The 10,866-nt window shown below is 50.4% G+C and overlaps 3 protein-coding genes across 3 annotated transcripts; 1 reads left to right on the forward strand and 2 right to left on the reverse strand.

Annotated features, from left to right (window-relative positions):
* The first annotated feature begins 2,085 nt into the window (after nt 1-2,085).
* LOC124701391 lies at nt 2,086-2,877 on the forward strand. The gene has a single exon (XM_047233441.1). The coding sequence runs from the start codon at nt 2,086-2,088 to the stop codon at nt 2,569-2,571; it is 486 nt and encodes a 161-aa protein (XP_047089397.1). The 3' UTR covers nt 2,572-2,877.
* LOC124701390 (pentatricopeptide repeat-containing protein At4g35130, chloroplastic-like) lies at nt 2,763-5,549 on the reverse strand. Its single transcript, XM_047233440.1, has one exon. The coding sequence runs from the start codon at nt 5,547-5,549 to the stop codon at nt 3,189-3,191; it is 2,361 nt and encodes a 786-aa protein (XP_047089396.1). The 3' UTR covers nt 2,763-3,188.
* Nucleotides 5,550-6,340: 791 nt separating this feature from the next.
* LOC124695475 (pre-mRNA-splicing factor cwf23-like) lies at nt 6,341-10,367 on the reverse strand. The gene is made up of 4 exons (XM_047228315.1): nt 9,888-10,367; nt 8,314-8,535; nt 6,962-7,141; nt 6,341-6,822 (listed from the first exon to the last, which is right to left on the reverse strand). Exons 1-4 carry the CDS (start codon nt 10,365-10,367, stop codon nt 6,796-6,798), a joined length of 909 nt encoding a protein of 302 aa, XP_047084271.1. The 3' UTR covers nt 6,341-6,795.
* Nucleotides 10,368-10,866: the final 499 nt, after the last annotated feature.

A 10,866-nucleotide genomic window follows, 5' to 3' on the forward strand; every position in this document is an offset into this window, starting at 1 on the left:
ACTCCCACTAGAGGTGGGATTCCCACCCTTCCTTGGGAGGGGGTGGCCGGCCCCCTTAGGGGAGTCCACTTGGGACTCCTCCCCCTTAGGGTTGGCCGGCCATGGTGGTGGAGTCCCTTTGGGACTCCGCCTTCCAAAGTGGTTTCTTCCGGACTTTTCTAGAACCTTCTAGAACCTTCCATAGAACCTTTCGGATCATTTTAAATCTTATAAAATGACTTCCTATATATGAATCTTATTCTCCGGACCATTCCGGAACTCCTCGTGATGTCCGGGATCTCATCCGGGACTCCGAACAAATATTCGAACTCCATTCCATATTCAAGTTCTACCATTTCAACATCCAACCTTAAGTGTGTCACCCTACGGTTCGCGAACTCTGCGGACATGGTTGAGTACTCACTCCGACCAATAACCAATAGCGGGATCTGGAGATCCATAATGGCTCCCACATATTCAACGATGACTTTAGTGATCGAATGAACCATTCACATACGATACCAAATCCCTTTGTCACGCGATATTTTACTTGTCCGAGGTTTGATCATCGGTATCACTCTATACCTTGTTCAACCTCGTCTCCTGACAAGTACTCTTTACTCGTACCGTGGTATGTGGTCTCTTATGAACTTATTCATATGCTTGCAAGACATTAGACGACATTCCACCGAGAGGGCCCGGAGTATATCTATCCGTCATCGGGATGGACAAATCCCACTGTTGATCCATATGCCTCAACTCATACTTTCCGGATACTTAATCCCACCTTTATAACCACCCATTTACGCAGTGACGTTTGATGTAATCAAAGTAACTTTCCGGTATAAATGATTTATATGATCTCATGGTCATAAGGACTAGGTAACTATGTATCGAAAGCTTATAGCAAATAACTTAATGACGTGATCTTATGCTATGCTTAATTGGGTGTGTCCATTATATCATTCATACAATGATATAACCTTGTTATTAATAACATCCAATGTTCATGATTATGAAACTAATCATCCATTAATCAACAAGCTAGTTAAGAGGCATACTAGGGACTCTTTGTTGTTTACATATCACACATGTATCAATGTTTCGGTTAATACAATTATAGCATGGTATATAAACATTTATCATAAACATAAAGATATATAATAACCACTTTTATTATTGCCTCTTGGGCATATCTCCTTCAACACCTCCGGCGAGCGGAAGCGCAAGCCGGCGAAGGTAAAGGTGGAGGAGGCCGAAAGCGCCAAGGACGCCGCCATCCCCGAGGCCGTCATCGCGAGGTCCCTCCAGGACCTCGTCCCCGCTGAGAACGCCATGCCGCTCGACCAGGCCTGCGCCTGGTCGAGGGAGCAGTGGGAGAAGGAGGCGGAGCGGCAGGCGAGGCTCCTCCAGGACGTCGCTCGCTACCGGCGGCCTGCGACTCCTCCATCCGGCGCCGCCGTCCCCGTCGTCGACCTCGAAGCCTCCGACGACGACCTGTACAAGCCATCGCCGTCCCCGCCTCGTACCAGTGGCCGGTGGGGAGACGCCGGCCAAGGCGGCAGCCCAGGCGGCTTCGGCGCCGCCGCAGTTCGACGACGACGGCTCCGACGACGATGGCGGCGACTACACGGTGTTCTACCGCCATTTCGGCATGTAGAGCGCCGTGTTTTTATATTTACAGTTGTATTTCCCTAGCTGAATTCGAAATATAGTCGAATTCGGTCTCTATGTATGAATTTCGCCTCTATATAGTAAATATCATTAAATTTAGTCTAAATTCGACCGTTTTATGCCGTAGTTTGTCAAGTTTCCGTTTTTCAAATTTAGATCGCCGTCTTCGCCTGAGATCGCGGCTGGGAAACTACTCCTCCCCACGCCAAATTTACGTCTAATCCGGGCGTAAATTTCCCCAAATTTCGGTGTGAGAAGGGCAAACGAGTGGAGATGCTCTTATTACTCAGGCCAGGGGCAGCATCTTGAGTTTTCTACTGCACTGCTACACGCTCGGTCGGTCGGAACCAAACCAATTCACAACCCAGTGACCCAGTACGGCAGTACCAGATCGAGCTCGAACCCGACCCAACCACACCGCGACACAGAACCATGGCCGCGGCCACACGCGCCCGCAGCGCCTCCCTCCGCCGCGCCCTCGCCGCCACGAGGCCGGCCCCGCCGCAGCAGCTCCGATCCATCCACGAGGGGCCCGACACCATCGACGAGCTGCTCGACCGCCACCTCTCCAAGAAGCCCCCCTCCTCCTCCTCCCTCCTCGACGACGACGCGCTGGAGGCCCAGGCGCGCCGGCGGCTGACGAGCTCGCGGCGGGAGGCGCTCGGGCTGTACCGGGACATCCTCCGCGCGTCGCGCCTCTTCGAGTGGCCCGACGAGCGCGGGGTGCCGTGGCGCGAGTCCCTGCGCGCCAACGCGCGGCGCGAGTTCGAGGAGGCCCGCGGCGAGCGCGACCCGGAGGTGGTGGCGCGGCTCCTCATCGGCGGCCGCGACGCCGTCGACCAGGCCCTGGAGCGCGTCGCCGAGGCCTCTCGCCGCATGGTCCAGGCCGAGGAGGCAAAGCGCCGCGGCGGGGCATAGATGCAGCTCCAAGATCCCCAAACAATTTCTCTTCTGCTGCTGTTGCTGCTGATGTTTGTCTTAGTTAATTTTGTTGTAAGTTACAACTGTGAGAAGGTCTGTATATCGCGAGAGGAAATCAGTAAATCTCTGGCCTTACTTACGAAACAGCTCTTGCCATTCCTAGCTCTGCATTTGCCAAGAAACGTGACTGGAAACCAATTTTCATTTTGCATTTGATTGATCCATGTATGATGTATGTTATACAACTATACACTGAATTACCTGTAACTCCAAAAATTTCAGTTGAAAAGAACAGACTTTGTACATCATGTCAATGCGACAATGTCAATTAGTACAAAAAGGTGAATCTTCTTCCCGTCCAATGTGCGATCTCCGGCACCAGCAGCATTCCCTCAAAATTGTTCTTCGAGTGGAAGAGATGACTACATGCGAATTCATCTCTCGTGTATCTTCTCTGAAGATTTGTACCGGTGCTGTAGTAGCACGGCATCAGAATTCAGAAGCTGTGTGAGGTCTGAATCTGGGACATGCAGTTGCGCTTTGTCATGACAGAATATCTGCATCCTGGCCTTGTCTTGCTTTTGCTGAAACGCATCCAAGCTTGTCATCAACATTCACCAATAGTCACCACAGCAGCAAGAGCCATCTGAAAATTCGTGATAGATATTCGTGTCGCCAACAACAATCCTCCGTCCTGAATATTTCGATATCAACTTGAGCGCATGATGGCAGTCGTTGCATATCCGCACGTTCTTCTTGACAAGAACTGGGGTTCCGGCCTCGGATGATATCAGACCGAAGACGACCGCCAGCCTGACACTATGCTTGTTAGGAACTGTCGTTCTCCTTGAGGTCAACGAGATAGGATCACAATGATTTCTTGGGTCATCCGTTTCACCGATCTTTCTCGACAAAACGTCAGATACTTCATGAATCGTCTTGCTCTGAGGGTGTGTCATGTCTCCATTGACAAAACTGCAGGTGACGCCATGAAGCTCGACTATGCTTCTCGCATCCGTCCTTTGCAACCCCTTCTGGGTCATCAGTGATTTTATCCTCTCCACATCCCTCCATCTCCCAGCATCAGCGTACATGGAAGAAAGAAGAACATAGCAACCCGTGTTGTCATGCTCTAGCTCTAGCTGGAATATCCTCTCTGCTGCATATTCTGCTAAATCTATATCATTCCTGTTCCTGCTTGCAGTCAGAAGGGAGCCCCAAATCCTGAATGTTGGGGCAATTGGCATTCCTTCAATGAATTTCAGCAACTCTCTAAGATCACCTGCCCGACCCAGAAGATCTGCCATGCATCCGTAGTGCTCAATCTGTGGTACCATACCATACTCACGTTGCATCGAATTGAACTGCGTCCAGCCTTCATCTGCCAAGCCTGAGACACTGCAAGCAGTCAACACAGACACGAAGGTACTCTCATTTGGTGGCAGTCCATTACATTTCATCTCAGAGAACATCTCCAATGCAGTCCTCCCCTGACCATGAATCGCATAGCCCATGATCATCGTGTTCCACGAGATGACATCCTTGTCTGCCATTTTGTCAAATATCTCCCTTGAGGACACTACGTCACCACACCTGGCATACATATGCATAACAGCGTTCATAATGAGAGTGCTCTCCCCGTAACCTAGCCTGATAATGTAGCTGTGCATCTGCCTGCATTGCCTCAGTAACCCCAGCAGAACGAATGCAGGTACCACTGCCGACATGGTGAAATAATCAGGATGGAGAGGCTGGTTCAGCAGGTCCAGGAACAACGCGATCGCCTCCCTGTACATCTCCTTGTACATGTAGGCAGCGATCATATTGTTCCACGACACCAGAGTTTTGTTCGCCATCCGACCAAACACCGCTTCAGACGATTTCACTCTGCCAACCTTGCTGTACATCTCGAGAAGCGCAGTCTCGAGCACCACGTGAGGAAGGAACTGCCTTCTGGTGACGAAACCGTGAACGCTCCTTCCGTAGAGCGGGTTGTCAGTCTGAGCACAGGCAGCGAGCAGGTTGATAGCGGTGACCACCTCCACCTGGTGCCCCTCCGCCTTCATTCGCACGAAGCAATCGAACGCCTCGCCGGGATGCCCGTTCAGCGCGTACCCGCCTATCATGCAGTTCCAGGTCACCACGGTCCGCGACGGCATGGACGCGAACATGCTCTCGGCGCACGCGACGGCGCCGCACTTGCAGTACATGTCGAGGAGCGAGGTGCCGACCTTGACGTCGCGCTCCAGCAGCCCGTGCCTGATCGCGTAGGCGTGGACCTCCCGCCCTTGCGTCAGTGCTGATTCGAGGCAGCAGGCGGCGAGGGCGGCGATGATCCCGACGCCGTCATGCTGCAGCGCGTCGGGCATCTCGCGGAAGCAGTCCAGCGCGAGCGCGCCGAGCCCGTTGGACACGTACCCGTCCACCATGGAGTTCCAGGTGACGAGGTCCCGGACCCGCATTCCGTCGAACACCCTCTCGGCGTCGCCCACCATGCCGAGCCTGGCGTAGAAGGCGAGGAGGGAGTTGCCCGTGTACAGGTCGGCGCCCGCCGCGCCGAGCCTGATCGCCGCCGAGTGCGCGGCGCGGCCGTGCTCGAGGTCTCCCAGGCGCGCGCAGCACTTGAGGACGACGGGGAAGGTGAAGCGGTCGGGGCGCGCGCCGGCGGAGAGCATGGCGCGGTAGGCTGCCAGCGCGCCCGCCGGGAGGCCCGCGTCGGCGAAGGCCCGGATCAGGACGTTGTGGAGGAACGCGTCCTGGCTTCCGGAGGATTCGAGGGTGTCGAGAGCGTCGTCCAGGCGGCCGGCGGCGGCGTGGGAGAGGACGAGGGACTTGGTGGTGCTGCCGGGGCCGGGGCCGGCGCGCTTGGGCCGCACCCGCGGCGGGGGCTCCTTGGAGGTGGAGGCGGTGAGGTGCTGCGAGGCGTAGGCGGTGGCGTGGGCGGCGCGGGAGGCGAGGAGCAGCGGCGTGGCCATGGTGGGGCGGGCGGAAGCGGGGCGAGGCGGGGGATATTGGGTTTTATCCGAGACGAGCGGAGCCAAACCAAAAGGGAGGGAAGGAAGGGGACAAGACAAGGGTGACGTGTCGCCAGGATTTGCTCTGTTCCAAGTTCCAACGGCGTCTGTTGCTGCTCCGTCTGAATATTACATCTTCCTACTTCATCAGATAACAGTTAAGATGAAAACTTCGTCACAACGGCTGCCAACTGCATCGCATCTCTTTTCGACTTAATCTGGAATCACATAGTACCTTCGTCCGATGAAGGTTGTTTAAAATTTATTAAAATTAAATTGTGACAAATCTCGAATAATCTTCCTGAGGGGGAGGGAGTATTGATTGCCAAGTGTATGGCATCTTCAGTTCGGTTACAGTTCGGTTAATACCCACACAAAGTAGGTTGGAGAGTATTGAAATTTATTGGAGAAAAATATTTTTTGACAATCAATATCACATATATATATATATATATTCATAGTAACGAATAATACATGATAGAGATATATTTGCTGACTCCAAGTCTAAAAAATACTAATAAATCTTCGAAGTTAGGTTGTACTCTTCTGAAGGCAGATAAACATAGATGACGAAACATAGACCTATAAATACTGACAAAGGTTCTCCTATAATTTAAATTTGAACCACAATGCAAATCTACATCCACGCGTGCAACCATTAAAGTAGTCAAATTTTAACTCGCAAGGGATTTAATACCCTTAATCCCCTCCAATCCACCTTAAATCTCACCTAACCAAATAAGATTTAAGAATTTAGAAACACTTCAGATATGTTTTTTCTGCGTGGTATATTATTCACGTGTTGCGCCACGAGATGTGGACTGAAACCGTATTTCACCATCCAAAGAACCAACCAAAATAGGCATCTACCGTGAATAAGAAGTGTGCGGTCGAAAATGCATGATTGTGAGGGCTTCATTTTCTTTTCACTTCTAAACAAAACTACCTGTAATATCTAAGATAGAAAATACTCCAAACAGACCTGTAAGAATACAAGAGTTGAGGTACAAGCACACATGGCGGTAACTGGGTACAAATTGAGACAGGCATGTGAGTAACTCACAACAATATATCAGCAACGGAACCTGAAACTTGTTCTGACTATGTATCTGAACTGTCCTGAACTCCTAATGATCCTCAGTTGGCGTGACTTGTGACAACAAAATGTACTCTGCAAGTTGCAAACTCATGTTCCGCAAAGCACCAGTTATCCACACTGCTTCCTCTTATGGGCCTGCAAAGTGAACAACGCATTTGTAAGTTTCTTCCATATAACACAATGCATATATGTATTCAACTAATACACTGAAAACTGAAGGAAGAAACCCAAACGGGTGGCAACAAAAATCATGTTGCAAGCTTCATTTAAGTACCTCTTGAAGTTTCCGGAATACTGACGCTTCCATATCAACGAAGCCAGTTCCATCAATGTTGATTGCCCTCGGTGGTTCAGATGGTGGAGTAGCGAATGCTGGACCCGATTCTTCAACAGGAGCAACCATTAATGGGACCAGGAAGACATTGTACACAGAATGGTTCTTCAGTGCGGTTTTCTGTTATAAGATCAACACAAGTATTTGGTTAGCCACATAGCTAAAATATAAGTGCGGTTTTCTGTTATAAGATCAACACAAGTATTTGGTTAGCCACATAGCTAAAATATACAATCTACTTTGAGACAGATAATGCAGCTTCTTAAAGTTCCACAGGACGTTGTACTCGGAATGGCATCGGTTCTGAACCATACACAGGTGCATAGTTATTTATCAAACATAGGCATGCGGACTTCGTAAAAAGGTCTTAAAGACTCCTATATCAATATCAAAGCATAAATAGAGCAAGCAACATATCATTAAGGATTAATTATTAAACATAGGCATGCAGACAGTGGCTGTGTAGTCAAACGACTACACAGGTTTTTTCCAAGTCCAAGCCCCCCATCTATGCATACCCATTGCTGAATGCTAAAATCTCTAGAAAATGACCAGCCAAGCCTACTTGTCATGTGCTATGAGTATTATTTGCCTGAGCTAGCAAACGAACATAGGATGCACTAGTAACGTCCCCCTGATTCCACGATGCTGGCCGGCACCACCAGCTCCAGCAATCAGGCTGACGGGGCCACCTCGGCGGTCGCCAATTAGGCACAGCCGTATTTGGCGATCGTCCGATCGATACACCGTTCTCCTTTTACCGTAAGTAATGTTCTCCTTCTCTTCAAATTGTTAGAGTACTAGTAGTTCTACACCATCTATCGGACTAATCCTTGTACCGTTTTAGGGATTCTACAATAAATATGTTGCAACAAAGTGTGGTATTTTGTACGCTCCTTCTCTTGTTTAATTTGCGTGTACATAAGAGTGTTTTTAAATAAAAATTCTTCACGTTTTTTAAGTTTGACATCACAGATTTTGGATCCTGGATCCACCACTGCAGAGTTTGTATTAATTTCTTATGGACGCTTATCTTTCCTGCAGATTAAAGAACGCCTTATCCTTTGCTAGAAGATCTATCATATCGAGTCAAATTCCCTATGGACTCTTATCTTGCTGCAGATTAAAACGAACTCATTATCCTGTGCCAGTTCAAGATCTATCATTTTTACTGAAGTACTCCTTTGGACTCTTATGTGGATTAAAACGAAATCTATAATCCCAACCCAGGACTTCTAATTAAGGTGGAAAAAATCTCCCAAGATAAAAAAAGAGGGACAAACGGGACTTACTGCTGCCTCTTTAGAAGCCATTACAACAATTGCTGAACCCCTGTTCCTTGATTTTTTGGTCTTGATCACAATGTCTTCAACCTTGCCGAATTGCTTAAAGATCTCCTCCAACTTTGCAGCAGTATAGTAATCTGCTCCACCTTCCCATGAAACCTTCAAATATTTCCCCTTATCAGTTTTTACTCCGTTCTCTGTACTTCCACCCTTCTTGTCTCCATGTGCCTAAATTAAAAGGAAATAACAAAGTTAGAGCATCTCCAACACGCGCGCTATCCCGCGCCCGCGCTATAAAAACCACCGGTATGCAGCGCGTGGAGACGAATTTGCTCCTCTAGCAGGCGCGCTATCCGCGACGGCGCTGCAAATTTTTTGGTGTGCGCTGCGTTTTGCACTATCCGGGGCGCCATATGTGACGCGTCGACTGCAGCGCGTGGCATCTTTTCGCACGCGCGCGAAGCTCCAACGGCTGGAAAATTCACTCTGTGTCCTCCATTTCCCCACCCTCTATCCAAGGTGGCAAAAATTTGTGAAGCCGGTTATTCAACCACGAGGTAAGAAACAAACCCAATTTCACAATGCACAAGCGGCGGCTAAGAAAGATGTAGAGAGAGCACTTGGGATTTTGCAAGCCCAATTTGCCATTGTGAGGGGGCCAGCTAGATTTTGGGACCAAGAGTACCTTTGGTATACCATGACCGCTTGTGTCATCATGCATAACATGATTATAGAGGATGATCGTGGGAAAAATGTGGATCATACCCACTATGAGTTGATGGGGGTTCCCGTGCAAGTGAGGAGGTCCGCACATAGGATTGCCCGGTTCATTGCCTCGTATCATTCCATTCGCTCCAACGAAACACATGATGAGCTCCAAAAAGATCTCATGGAAGAATGGTGGAATTGGCATGGACAACAATAGTTGCATACTTGTTGTATTGTTTGAAAACCATGTTGTATTGTTTGAAAACTATGTTGTATTGTTGTATGTTGATCCATAAACTTGCTGTATTTGTTGTGAACAATTCGATGTACTTGTTGTATTCTTGTGTTGTGATAATAAATGGTACAATTATTTGTGAATCTGTGAAGTTTGTTTGATCTTGTTGATGCATAGTTGTGTGTTATTGCTGTTTCGGCCGGCGCTGCGCGCTGTATTTTGGAGCGTCCGGCAAAGGAAAAGGTCACATTGATACTTTGGATGATGAAATACTTCTCCTGATCCCGTTTTGTATGTTATAAACCCGCAAATTAGTACTCCGTCCGTTCCATATTAGTTGTCGCTGATTTAGTAATGATTCAGAAGTAAGCTATCCCCTCTGATCAACTATCACACTTCAGCAATAAACCTATCCCTTCTGATCAATTATCATACTTGGGCAGTAACTCAGAAGTAAGCTAGCTAAGGTGCATCACTCTATCTGCCTTTTAGATCTAAGGAGAAATTCTTTCCCCAACATTCATCACCCCATAAGGCAGTTGTAGTAATAGGTTGCAGCTACTAGAGTACAATGATATCAATCCAACACGAAGAAACAAATGAAATTGAGGAGATTCAAGGAACAGCGAGACGTTACCGAGGTGGAAGCGGATCCCGAGATGCGCGAGCTCTTCCTGGCCTTCAACTCGCTGAGCTCGCGGTCGATGTCGGCGGCCTTGCGCTTGTCCTCGCGCCTGGCGAGCTCGTCGGGGTCGACGTACGGGCCCCCGCCGGCGGCGAAGGCGCGCTCGCGCTCCTCGAGGTCGGAGACGGCCCTGCGGCGCCTGACCCCGGTGGCGGCGGCGCGGGCGGCGGCCTCGCGGCGGCCGCGGAGGCGCGCGTCGAACTGGCGGCGGAGGGGCTCGTCGCGGAGGAGCTTGTAGGAGCTGGCGAGGGTCTGGAAGTCGGCGGTGGCGTTGGGGTCGTCGGGGCGCTTGTCGGGGTGGCGCAGGCGCGACTGCGTGCGGTAGGCCTTCTCGATCTGCTCGACGGTTAGGGCCGCGCCCTCCGCGCCCGACGGGAGGCGGAGTATCTCGTAGTGGTCCACGTCGTCGCCGTCCTGCCCCGTCGCCGCCATGGGGCTGGGCTGGGCTGGCGAGGTCGAGGTCGAGGCCCCTTGGACGGTGCCGGCGGGACCAGGGAGGGAGGGTCGGCGCGTCGAGGGCGGCTAACCCTAGAACGCGCGCGCGGAGACCTGCGCGGCGCGTGGGAGCGAAGAATCGGAGGCGGCGGTGGCCGGTGGGGGCAGCGGTAGGGCTGGATTGGGATTGGGATTGGGAGGGCGGCGGCGGTAAAGACCCTCGGCGGCTGGAGGCGGTGGACGACCGGATTGGGGTGTGGTTGAAGTTGAACCCAAAACGGAGGGGAAGGCGGTAGCCGCAAACCGACTAGAACGGGGCAAAACGGAAAACGGAAAGTTTTGGTTTTGAAGACAAAATACAAAACTTTCCGTTTTCATCTAGATGGTGTGTTCTGGTAAATATACCACGAAATTGTAATGGTATCTATCAAAGACACAATCGAGCAGTGTGTTTTGGCAAACGCCGTAAAAATAACGGTGTCCTGTAGCAAAAAAT

The sequence above is a fragment of the Lolium rigidum genome, chromosome 3 (assembly GCF_022539505.1).
Source record: "Lolium rigidum isolate FL_2022 chromosome 3, APGP_CSIRO_Lrig_0.1, whole genome shotgun sequence".
In the NCBI taxonomy this organism is placed as follows: domain Eukaryota; kingdom Viridiplantae; phylum Streptophyta; class Magnoliopsida; order Poales; family Poaceae; genus Lolium; species Lolium rigidum.

Coding starts and splice junctions, on each gene's coding strand:
- LOC124701390 (XM_047233440.1), bottom strand. CDS start 5,549: ATGGCCACGCCGCTGCTCCTCGCCTCCCGCGCCGCCCACGCCACCGCC.
- LOC124701391 (XM_047233441.1), top strand. CDS start 2,086: ATGGCCGCGGCCACACGCGCCCGCAGCGCCTCCCTCCGCCGCGCCCTC.
- LOC124695475 (XM_047228315.1), bottom strand. CDS start 10,367: ATGGCGGCGACGGGGCAGGACGGCGACGACGTGGACCACTACGAGATA. Junction 8,536..9,887: donor CGGGATCCGCTTCCACCTCG/GTAACGTCTCGC, acceptor CTTTTAATTTAG/GCACATGGAGACAAGAAGGG. Junction 7,142..8,313: donor TGGCTTCTAAAGAGGCAGCA/GTAAGTCCCGTT, acceptor ATCTTATAACAG/AAAACCGCACTGAAGAACCA.